The sequence below is a fragment of the Nicotiana tabacum genome, chromosome 2 (assembly GCF_000715075.1).
Source record: "Nicotiana tabacum cultivar K326 chromosome 2, ASM71507v2, whole genome shotgun sequence".
NCBI classification, from domain to species: domain Eukaryota; kingdom Viridiplantae; phylum Streptophyta; class Magnoliopsida; order Solanales; family Solanaceae; genus Nicotiana; species Nicotiana tabacum.
In genome coordinates, this window is record NC_134081.1 from 23358303 (window position 1) to 23371208 (window position 12906).

General features: G+C 38.4%; 1 protein-coding gene across 1 annotated transcript; it reads left to right on the plus strand.

Annotated features, from left to right (window-relative positions):
- The first annotated feature begins 2076 nt into the window (after positions 1-2076).
- LOC107794109 (fructokinase-like 1, chloroplastic) lies at positions 2077-4711 on the plus strand. Its single transcript, XM_016616572.2, has 2 exons — positions 2077-2931; positions 3727-4711. The coding sequence occupies exons 1-2, from the start codon at positions 2161-2163 to the stop codon at positions 4417-4419; spliced, it is 1464 nt and encodes a 487-aa protein (XP_016472058.1). The 5' UTR covers positions 2077-2160; the 3' UTR covers positions 4420-4711.
- Positions 4712-12906: the final 8195 nt, after the last annotated feature.

Consider the following 12906-nt stretch of genomic DNA (forward strand, 5'->3'; position numbering starts at 1 on the left):
TAAATATAACAAATCAAATCTACTCCCCAATAATGAAAGGCAAACCCAGCAAATAAGAATAAGGTGTAAGCTAATCGATTAAAAAGTAAGGCTAAGAACAAGAATCTATAATAGAACAAGCAAGCAAATACGCACGAGCGAAACAAAATATAACACAATCGAAAAGATAGAACCTAAATAGTAGCAAATGTCAAAATAGTGTTTCCACCCACACTTATCCACGCGATGCTATTATTGCCCACTGACCGCCTAAAATCTTCCCCGAGTCCCTAGCTTTGACTGGCATCGCCATCAGTGACTGCTTCATCGGCAGTGGCTACTTCACAAGTAGTAACTGCTTCTTCGTAGAGGCTGTACCTGGGAGAGAAGAGAGAGAGGGGGGAGAGGAGAAAAGATGAGAGGATAAAGGAAGAAAAAGAGAGGTAGAGCCGCCGATAGGGTTTTTGACAGAAGGGGAGGGGAAGATAAAGAAAGGGAGGAAAAGAGGGAGAAGATAAGAGAGAAGAGAGAGATTAGAGAAGGGGGTTACCTATTATAGTGGTCGTCGGTGTTGGGTCGCTGCTGATGTGATTTAGGGCAGTGGTGGGTAGAAAAAAGAAGTAGACGAGAAGAGCGGGAGAAAAAAAAGAGTAGAGAGAGAGAGAGGAGAAGGGAGAAAGATGAGACAGAAATCGAGGTACCTATTGTGGTGGTTGACATTGGCTTTGGGTCACCCCCGGTGCTGCAATTAGCCATTAACAACGAAAAGGTGAATATGAGATTTTTCATTATTACTATAACAAGTGATCAAAACCTAAACATTTCTAATAAATAGTTAACTCCATTAAACTTAAAACTTCCAAAAGTGGGCTCAAACATAAAAAAAAATGAGCATGGGAGCAGAAAATAGCAAAAGTAGGAAACTATAAGGGGTAGTCTTTAACTTTTGGCCTCTGGGAAAGGTAACTTGACAAAATGGGCATACCCTTAAGGTCAAAAGTTTCGCACATGGGGCAGAAATTGTTAAACTTGAAATTTTTTTCAATGGTTAGGCGACCTACCACAAAATCAAAAGTTCAAGATTAGCTACTTTCAAGGTTATTTGTGTTATTGACCCGCGTGGAAGGAGTGAAGTACACAAATAGCCCTCAAAGTGGATGATACTGAATTTTTGTCCCCGATGATCCCATGAGCAAAACTTCAAGTTTAACAGGTTTTGCATCTACCTTGAAGTTCTGCCCAGAGGACAAGGAAAAGCCAAAAGTTAACGGTCACTCCAAAAAGTATCATATTTCTGCAGTTTTTTGGGGTGTTCATAAAAATCCGAAAAATTGAACCAAACCGACCAAAAAAATCGATGCTTTTTAGGTTTAGTTTGGTTTTGGTTTTGAATTTTAAAAATCGATCAAATTTAGTTTGGTTTTGGTTTTAATAAAAAAATAACAGAAAAAACCCGAACCAAACCGACTATAGAAGTAGCTATTTCAAATTTATTATTACACCTATATATATGTATATTTTTGTACAAAGTTTCTAGCATTTTATGGTACATGTTAATCATTTTCACTTTTAGTACAGTTCTTTGCATTTATAATAATCTAATTATTTGACTTTACATTCTAGTTTGATTGGTAGTTTTCTTTTGGTAAGTACACGAATTTATTTCATGTTAAAAATAATCGATTTTTAATTGAGTACTTAATTATTCATCACTATTTGATTCAATTATCATCAATATATCTTGGTAAATGATAGATTTCTCAAAGAGCAATTGGTTTGATAGTGTTACGTTAAAAATATAATCTCCGGAATATGTGTTTGGTAGTGTATGTCTCATATTTAAGAAAAAAACCGATAAATAACCGAAAAAATCGAAAAATCGACCAAAACCGACAAAAACCAAATTGATAAAAAATTAACTTAATTGGTTTGGTTTGTTTTCAATATTTGAAGAACCGACTTACTTGATTTGGTTATTTTTAGAGAAAACCCGATCCAAACCGAACCATGAACACCCCAGGTGAAAGTGTCATACTTAATGTTGGCCTTGTTGGGCATTAATTCGACCCGGCAGGTAAACGAACCATCCGAAACAAGTCGGGTAAATTATCAGAGCCCGATGGTAAGTCAAAACCTCTATCTCCTAGAGAAATGGATAAACCCTAACACCGAGAAGAAGCCATGGCATCAATCCATTTTCTTCCACAATCTCTTCCCCAACACTCTCACAATTCACTAACCCACTTCAACTTTTCCACCATTTTCTTCTCCTCTAAACTTCCCCACAGAAAAAACCCACTAAGAGCATCCAGTGGCAATGACCACTCCACCACCACCCAAGAACCCCCTAAACCCTCACCTCGTGGCCCCAAAAAATCATCAAGAACAGCTAAAAAAAGCTCAAAACCCCAAAAAGATTCAAACTTTGAAACCAACATTGAAAAATCCAACACCCAAATGGATTTCTCAAAAAATGCTGATGACAAGATTGAAAAATATGATGATGGGGTTGATTTTCCATATCCAAACCCACCTTTAGTCATCTGCTTTGGTGCAGCACAAAAGGAGTTTGTGCCAACCGTGAGAGTATCTCATGAGCAGATGCACCAAGATAAGTATTCAGAGTGGAAAATGTTACAGTGGAATCCACCTGAGTTTGTTAGAGCTCCTGGTGGGCCACCTTCTAATGTTGCTATATCCCATGTTAGGCTTGGTGGTAGAGCTGCATTTATGGGTAAAGTTGGGAATGATGAGTTTGGTCAAGAAATGGTTTTGTTAATGAATAAAGAGAAAGTGCAGACTCGGGCAGTTAAATTTGATGATAGTATGAGGACTGGATGTACTCATATGAAAATTAAGTTTGAGGATGGGAAAATGAGGGTGGAGAAAGTTAAAGAGTCTGCTGAGGATTCTTTGCTTAGCTCCGAATTGAATCTTGATGTGCTAAAAGAGGTAAATAGATTCTTTTTTATGGATAGGGTTGTAGTAACATTGTCAAGCATGTTGCTTTTTTCTATTTTTCATAGTGGTGTTTGGCTTTAAATGTTAATAGAGGATGCATGAACCTAATTTGCTTCGTGAATGAAGGTATTGGTATTGCCCTGTCTTGTGCAAAATGGAAAATGTAAGAACCCAATGGCTTCATAGATGTAGCAAATTTCCATATAAACGATTGTCAATAGGTATATTTGAGTCAGACTGTTGAAGAAGTACACCGTTTGTAGGTAGAAACTGCTGTGCAGTCACTAACAGTTTTAATGCTTTCTCCTGTTCTGAGGCTTGCCTGATCTGTTCACTCTGCTGACAGTCCTTTGTATAGATGCATTTGTTTTTGTAGAACAAATTGACTAAAGATGCATAATTCTTGTCAACCTATTTATTTGAGTTTGACATTTGTGCTAATTGTATATACTCCTTTTACTTGGAGGTAGTGAAAGTGTAGTTCCCTATTCATTAAATTCTAGCGTCCTGTCGACTAGTTGTCATTGGTAGTACTAATATTGTTATGTCGTTCCTTGTTTGACTAGTTACCTTATCTTCCCGAAACAATCAAGACTTTTAGCTTGATACTGACCGATCCTCCCATAGTGAAAGGCAATTCGATATATAATCAGTTTTCATTCTGTTGCGATCAGTAGGGAAATTTGATAAGTTGCATATTACGTGCTTTAACAAGTTTTTTGTCCGGGTGATGTTGGGACAAGTATTTTGAACAAATTTTGTTGAGCTTTTCCTTCTCTTTTGCAGGCCAGGATATTTCACTTTAATTCTGAAGTCTTAACATCTTCAACTATGCGTTCTACTCTTTTTAAAGCAATTTCATTGTCAAAGAAGTTTGGTGGCCTTGTATTTTTTGACTTGAATCTGCCGTTGCCCTTGTGGAGATCACGTGATGAGACCAGAAATTTAATCAAGGAAGCCTGGGAACAGGCTAACATCATTGAGGTCTCAAGGCAAGAGCTTGAATTTCTTCTTGACGAAGAGCATTACGAGAGGAAAAGGAATTACAGACCTCAATACTTTGCGGAGAATTTTGAACAAACCAAACAAAGAAGAGATTATTATCACTATACTCCTGAGGAAATTGCCCCCTTATGGCACGATGGAATGAAACTTTTGTTTGTTACAGATGGGACACTTAGGGTTCATTACTATTCTCCTACTTTTGATGGCGTTGTGGTTGGTACAGAAGATGTTCTCATAACACCATTCACTTGTGATAGAACTGGTTCTGGTGATGCTGTTGTTGCCGGAATAATGAGAAAATTGACGACACAACCAGAGATGTATAACGATCAAGATGTTCTGGAGAGACAGCTTCGCTTTGCAGTTGCCGCGGGCATAATATCCCAGTGGACAATTGGTGCTGTTAGGGGTTTTCCCACTGAAAGCGCCACACAGAATCTCAAAGAGCAGGTCTATGTACCATCGATGTGGTAGTTTCATAATGCCAATTCCCGGACATTGTATCTTGTAGTTTCTACTGAAAGCAGATCTTGTAATTAATCCTATACTTCACAAATAATAGGTTCTTAAGGAAGTAGATTCAGGATTATAGCCCAAATTGAACCGAAGATGCAAATCGTTTTTGTGGGTGCATGATCTTCGGAGACCAGTACATTTGCACTTGAACTGTGATCAGCCAGGAGTCATATTGATTATATTGTGCATCTCATGGTTAAAGGATGTCATTAGATTCTACAGTACTGTAACAAGTGCGAAGTTTTCGCCATTATCATTTTATGGTCGGCTTAGCTCATATTATTCACTGTAGTGTCCATGCTATCATTTTAAAAAAATGTTGAATGATTGTTGAATCAACATAATCTTCAGAAAGTACATCAGGAGGTGCTATTCCAGGGTGTTGTACTTGCTTAGTTATCTGTTTTTTCTTATCAGGCCAAGCATAATATAAGGCAAAGTTGTTTGGGACTGCTTAATTGAAGTTTTTAGATGTCACTTAATAGAACCATGTGACTTGCTTAATATTAAGTGGTTAACTGCAGTCCCCTTCAAAGTAGATGTGATTAACATGATATCACTAAAGTGGAAATATGGTGGCGTATGGACTGATCTTGCCAAATTTCATTTTCACCTTTGTATTTAATGAGTTTGGTTCTGGAGCAGAATATGTTTGGTTGATATTAGGTCGAGGGGAAAAGACGCTAGATGATTTCTTCGTATCTATCTAAGCCTTGGGGAACTAAGTTATTTGCTAGTATTGGAACAACAATTGTTACTAGTTGTTTATCCCTTTGGATTAGTTCTTAGCCTTCATGCTTATCCTAGATTAGATATAGATTTAGAGTTATCCTTTTAGTTCATATTTATCGTTCAGTTAGTTAGCTCTTGATAGAGTTTTGATTTGAATAAGTCTCCTAATTCAAGGAGTATTCTTAGGAAGACTTGTATTTAAAATGAGCTTGGCATTCAATACAGTTTTCCATCATATTCTTGAGTGTTTATATGGTATCTGAGCCTATACAACTCTAACGAGCACGATCCAATTTGTTTTCTGCACCAAACCCTCCAATGACGAAAGATGGAAACACTACCAGAGTTGTCAATGCCGACAACACTACCGGTACCACCACCATCATCCAATTCAACCCGCTTCCCAACTACCTATCAAACTTAGTGGCAGTCATAATTTTGCCACTTGGAAAGCTCAGTTCTTCATGCTTATGCACGGCCATGACCTCTACGATCACCTTGATGGGTCTGCCCTGATTCCCACCCTGAGCACTACTTCTGGCACCAATACAACCCTCATCCTGCTTATACGCTTTGATTCCATCAGGATCAACTCATCCAGAATGCTCTTATGGCGTCTGTTGACCCTACCATTGCTTCCACAGTTGCTATTGCAATCACATCCAAATTGGGACTCCTTGCACACTGCTTATGCAAACAAGTCCCATACTCGGATCTTCAACCTTCGTGACCAACTTGTACTAATCACAAAAGACACCATTCCTATTACTGAGTACCTTCAGCGTATTCGGACCTTCTCTGATGAACTTGCCACTGCAGGTGCCTCGGTTTCTAACTCCGAACTTATCGTCAAGATTCTTAGTGGACTTGGCCCTAAGTTTTGTGAGATATCGGCTACCATATGAGCACGTGACACCACCATCACCTATGAGGAACTATATGAAAAGTTGCTCGATCACGAGCTCTTTATCCGACATGAGAAAAACTTAGAAAACTCATAGTCCTATCACAACAGTGGTTGCTAATCACAACAAATAGAACAACAATGTCAACAATCGCCGCCAATCCTGTAAGGCCCCGTAAAATTATACCTAAAAATCGGGGTTTCGTGGTGCCGAAGTAGACTTATGTGTTGACGAGTCAAGGGATTCTTCGCGGCGAGCAAGCTCGCCGCTGTTCGGACTTTTTGGGTTGAGCAATACGTTGGGGAGTTGAAGAAAATTTTTGGAAGTGCAGGGCGTTTCTGCGGTCACAGAATTGATTTGCGGACCGCAGATCTGCCGCAAACTGAGGTAGAAATCTGGGCAAATTTTCGGACCATTATGCGGTCCATTATGTGGCCGCATAACCCATCACATATCCAGCTCAAAAATTTTCGGAGGGAGATTCTGCTGCGCATTATGCGGCTGCAGAATAGATCTGCGGGCTGCAGACCGGTCGCAGAGTGAGGTAGAAGTGCCTAGTTCCGGAGGGCCATTATGCGGCCCATTTTGCGAACTGCAAAAGCATTAGGGCTTTATTTTTTTTAATTTAATAACCCGCCTATTTTATTTATCTAACCTAAGGGTTCATTTTGGGGGAATTACCTGACATTTTAAAGAGAAGAGAGAGTTATTCTAGAGAGAGAGAAGGGAGGACTAAGGATTTCACTACTCTACCTTGATCAAACTTTGGATTTCCATCAAAAGGAACTTGCTAAGGCTTCAAAAAGGTAAGATTTCTTCCCCCAATTCTTCAATTTCGGGTTTGGATTGATTATGGGTGATGAGGGAATATTTATCACATGCATGAGCTAATAGAGACTGTGGGGAGGTTGTTGAATTGTTGAACCACCTTGGGTGGTTTTGTTCTTAAATTGGTTGAGGGAAAGGTCGGGTCACAATCATAACAGTCCTTGCCATGCAAATTCCTCTAATCGTTCTTATAATTCCCTCCTCCTCCTCTATAGATTGGCATTGTTAGGAGTGTTGGGACATTATTGTGGCACTATGAAAAACTCTTTCGAGGTATGATAGCTAAACTCTTATTCTATCGGAATTTCCGAATCCTTGTAAAATTCTATCTTGTGTAGTCGAACTTGAAACCCTACTGATGTGGGGTATTCAAACTAGTAAAATTGATTTCCGATTGGCATAACGTGTTAGAACCCTCGTGTGTTAATGGATCACGTTCGGGGGTTCGAAAACCAAGTCTGGACATCAAAAAATGAGAAAACAAATACACCCTGAGAAAATTGCACTACCGCTCCGCGGGCCTCATAGCGCTAGTGCAATTTTCCTGCAAAGTGAAAAAAACTCAATTTATGGCCAAATTTACACTACCGCGCCGCATGGGGCAGCGCGGGGCATGGCGCGGCAGAGCAAAAAGTGGCTAGAAATGATTTTTTGGAACGTTCTGGAATTCCCTACATGCGCGTCGTATGTGGCTATTTTTGCTTAATTATGTCATACCCCTTTTGGGAAGAAGATCTTGTATGAAATCAATGTGATTATACACTTATTTCTCACATGATGAAACCTTATGAACTTACACTTGCTAAGGCCAAAGGTGCCAAATGGTTGATTTAAAAGGGAACTCTTTCGTACAAACTATTATTATTTTGAGAATTCGAGAAGTGGCATTGTGAATACACCTCCAACCGCATACATTGGGGTGAGGCGACATGGCCGCTTTGTGTAGAGTTGTGGTATTATGAATACACCTCCACCCGCATACATAGGGGTGAGGCGGTAGGGACGCTTTGTGTAAAGTTTGTGGCATGGTGAATGCACCTCCACCCACATATATTGGGATGAGGCGGCGGGGCCGCTTTGTAGAGTTTCTGGTATTGTGATTTCACCCCACCCGTATACGATGGGGTGAGCCAGCAGCGCCGCTTTGTGTAAAGGTAGTTGTAGAGGATCCTCGACTTAAGAATTTATAAATATTATTGAAAGCTCTTAATAAATTTGCTATGGCTTTAACGGCCAACTAAGCCTTTTATTGTTACCATGATTCATTCCATGTTATAATTTCAAGTCCTTGCATATGTTTTGTTTTCATACTAGTACTATTTGACATGTACTAACATCCCTTTTGTCGGGGGCACTGCATCTTTAATGGATACAGGTGGTTTCATAATAGATGGCATTGATCAATGATAGCAGCACACCCTCTCCTCAGCTGACTTGGTGAGCCCCACTTCATTTCGGGGTCATGTATCTCTTGTTCCATGTCCATAGTGTTTTGAGGGATAGCCGGGGCCATGTTGCCGGCTCTGTCGTAGTAGTCTTTTGTTTCTGTTAGAGGTTCCGTAGACATAGTGTGGGTTGTATCCTATTTTGGGAAGGTTGAACTAAACTTGTTGTAATCATATCATCTGTTCCACTTTAATTATGACTATATAAGGTACTGTTTTGGAGACTTGTTAATGACGTAACTTATGGAAATGAACTAGTATTATTCATATGACCTCTTACTGTCTAATTAATGAAATGTATTATTCTTTTTATTCATGGATAAGTTGGGTAGACAGCACTGTGCAGGCTTGCTCGACCGGGGTAACTTTGTTGAGCGCCGGTCGCGCTCCCCGAGATCAGGGGGTGACAAATCCTACAACAATAACTCTCAACCGGTATCAATCCTAGCACTGTGAATAAGGTTATAGATTTCCTTGCTTCTCACTTCTCAATTAAGGATTTGGGAAACCTTCATTACTTTCTTGGTGTTGAGGTGATTTGAAGTTCAGATGACATTATTCTCTCTCAAGCAAATTATGTCAATGAAATATTAAGTGCGGAATTGATGTCTGACTACAAATGTGCTAAAACACCAATGAGTAACTCCGAGTTACTCAAACTCAATGATGGTCCTGACCTTACAGATGCAACTCGCTATCGTCGAGTCCTAGGCAGATTCGATATCTGTCTTTTACAAGGTCGAACATTTCCTATGCGGTCAATAAATTGTCCCAGCTTATGCAATCGCCATCGGACCTACATTGGAAAGCTGTGAAACGTGTTCTCAGGTATCTTCGTGGTACAATCTAGTTTGGTTTCCGTGTGTCCCCAAATTTTATTTTAATCTGCACATTTATTCTGATGCCGACTGGGCTGGAGATCTCACTAATAGATCCTCTACATCTGGCTATATTCTGTTTCTTGATCGAAACCCTATCAGTTGGTCTTCAAAAAAGCATAAAATTGTGGCTCGCTCATCAACTGAAGCTGAATATAGAGTTGTTGCCAACGCTCTTGCTGAGCTGTTATGGGTGAGAAACCTATTGATTGAGATGAAGCTTCCTGTCAAAGACACTCCCGCAATCTACTGTGACAACATTGGTGTCACTTACCAAAGCGAGAATCCGGGCCTTCATAGTCGCATGAAGCATGTTGAGGTGGACTTTCACTTTGTGTGCAACCATGTTCAACAGAAGGGGGTTCAAGTTGTTCATATTCATTCTGCTGACCAACTAGCTGATACGCTCACCAAGCCACTTGCCAAACCAACCTTTGACCGAAATCTGTTCAAGTAAGGCTTAGTTACACATCGCCTAACTTGAGGGGGGCGTATTGGAACAACATTTGTCACCAGTTGTTTATCCCTTTGGATTAGTTCTTAGCCTTCATGCTTATCCTAGATTAGATATAGATTTAGAGCTATCCTTTTAGTTCATATTTATCATTCAGTTAGTTTGCTCCTGATAGTGTTTTGATTTGAAATTCAAGGAGTACTATTAGGAAGACTTGTATTTAAACTGAGCTTGGCATTCAATATAAATACAGTTTTTCATCATATTCTTGAGTGTTTCTAGCTAGGGCTTGTTAAGTTCTTTCTTGGATAGTAGCAGAACTTGCTTTATGTTTGTCTAGTACATTATAAAGGAAACAAGAGTGCTTTCAAGAAAAAAGATGGCATAAAACCCATGCATTATTTCCATATAAATAAGCCAAACTCTCAAGTCTCGTTTGTCGACCCTATGATTGTAGCGTGATACCCTTCTCAGTATTAAATTGTCTCACATGGTCCATACTGTTAACTCTTCACATAGTCTGAGGTAAACTTTTCCTAAATGCCTTGCTCTTGCAGGTAGATATCTAACCTCAGTATCTATTGTGCTTGTTCGGTATGCCCCAGTCATAGTAATTTTATTTTATGTTAAAGTCTACTAAACCAAACCAGAGGGGGGAGAGAAGCGCTACTTTTCAATATTTTACGTGACATCTCAAATTTTTGCTCTTCTTGTTTCTTAACTCGTATTCAAGATATTTTGTTGAACTCGCTTTTCAATAATTGTTACCAGCAAGTAATGATTATAATACTATTATGTACTGACAGGCTTAAAATCTTGAATTGGGCTTGAAGTATCACTTCTCATATCAGGCTAGACCTCTTCAGCTGAGCTCGAGCCCTGGATACGCTTTATTAACACATCAAGAAATGGTCATCCGAATTTTTCGGTCTAGTAATATCTGCACTATTTACATTCAATTATGCGGAGAGGAATGGCAATGGGGCGGGGCGGGGCGGGATTCAGGGATCGCGGGACGGGGCGGATTGAATTTTTTGCGGGTTTGCCCCGTAACCGTCCCGCCCCGCCCCGTTTTCCATCCCTAATTATGCCCGGAAGGCACGGTCGAAGCGCGCGTCCAGCGTATTTCTTCGATGACATGCTATAGGCTAATTTTGCCTATCCGTTGTGAACCCTATTAAACTAGTAGTTGGTAGAAAAGTTTGTCATGGAAATCTAAGAACTGAATAAAGTGGCTAAATCTTTATTTTCAAGGCGCTTAAACAGTTAAACTTTTGCAAATTGGTAGGACCACTATTTACTGTTGTCATGCAAATTATTTCGCATGAATGGCTATCTTTACCATAATAGCTTGCGAATGCACTGTTTTTTCGTATGAATGGAGTTGCAAAATTAGCTGCGGAAAATTATTGATTTTCCTCGCCAACTCATTTTACTCCGATGGAAGGAAAATATTTTCCATATCAAAAGAGAGGAAAATATTTTCCAAAACTCTTTTTCAACCTTCTCTATTCTATTCTTCATCCCTACCAACCCCCACCCACCACCCATGCCCACCCCAACCCCCTCGCCCAATCCCACCCCAACTCTGCCCTACCACACCCTAAATATAAATATTATTAAGAATATTTTCTTTTCATTTTGTAAATAGAGTACTTTCTTTTTAATTTCAATAAAATGAGTATTTCTTTCCATAATGTAAAAAAATATTCATTCATTTCAATAAAAAAAAGTATTTTATTTTCATGATGTAGAAAAAGTATTTTCTTACACTTCAACAAAAAAATACTTTATTTTTATGATGTAGAAAAAATATTTTCGTTCATTTCAACAAAATGATGTAATAAAAAGTATTTTCTTTCATTTCAATAAAATGAGTATTTTCTTTTCATGATATAAAAAAGTATTTTCTTTCATTTCAACAAAAAAGTACTTTCTTTTTATGATGTAAAAAAATTATTTTCTTTCATTTCAACAAAATAATATAATAAAAAGTATTTTCTGTCATTTCAATAAAATGAGTATTTTCTTTTCAAGATATAGAAAAAATATTTTCTCTCATTTTAACAAAATGAGTACTTTTTCAAGTTGTAAAAAGAGTACCTTTTTTTTTTAGTTATGTAGCACAAATTTTAACGTTATTTTTGCGTGAAAAAGTAAAGCAACACATTAGTACCTTTGAGTTTGTATGAAGTTTTAAAAGAATAATTAAACTCTCGAAGAAAATAGAGTTCTCAAAACGCTGGGTATTTGGGGTTTGTGGGGGAGGGGGCATAGGAAATATGAGGATTTGGGGGAGGGGGTAAGGAAAGTAGTATAAAAAATTATTTTTCTAAAAAATATTTTCTAAAACAAACACTAGAAAATATTTTTCAGAAAAAGTTTTTCATTCGCCAACCAAACAAGGGAAAATAAGTGACAAAACTACTCATTTTCGAGGAAAACATTTTCTAGTTCGTACCAAACACACCCCTAGTGTGCAAGAGTCTTATGCTATGACACTCTTCTACGGACCAACGCCTGCTATTTTATTTGATTGAAAAAAAAAATCATCTTGAAAAAGATGCACAAGACACATAATATGGGTTTTCTTAAACGTAGTGGAATAAACAGACAGATTAAAAATATAAGTGTAGAAAAAGTTAGAATTAAGAGGATTTTACCGCCCATTTAATAAAATGAGCCTTACAAACGCTTTCCTTTGCTTGCTAGTGGGGCAGTTACGAGCTATTACCGGAATTCTTTTGTTACATGAAAGCTACTTTTCTCTACCTTTGAGGCAAGCGGTATCACGGGACAATACTTTGTCCAATAATTATTAAATATATATAAATAAATTTATTAAAACGAAAATATAGCTCCAAATATAAAGATACACTTGAATGCAGATGGCTTCATATCTCCGTAGGGGTAAAGGTTTTGAAACCTGCTCATGGTGTTTTAATTAATATGATTTGAGGTTTTTCTTCTTTTAATATGAAGTCATTATAGTGACGCCATTTAATAAAAATCTAATGATTGCACGATTCGAAACTCAATGGAAATAAGCTCGTTCTTCTACATTTAAATTCCGAAGGTGTACCCACTGCGCTGTTACCATTAGCACAAACCCTGAGGGTGGAATAATCCATCTAGTTCTTTAAGCTAAAAATGAAAGGCAACGCAAAATAACTGTCTAGTAAAAGATGACAAAAAAGAGTTAA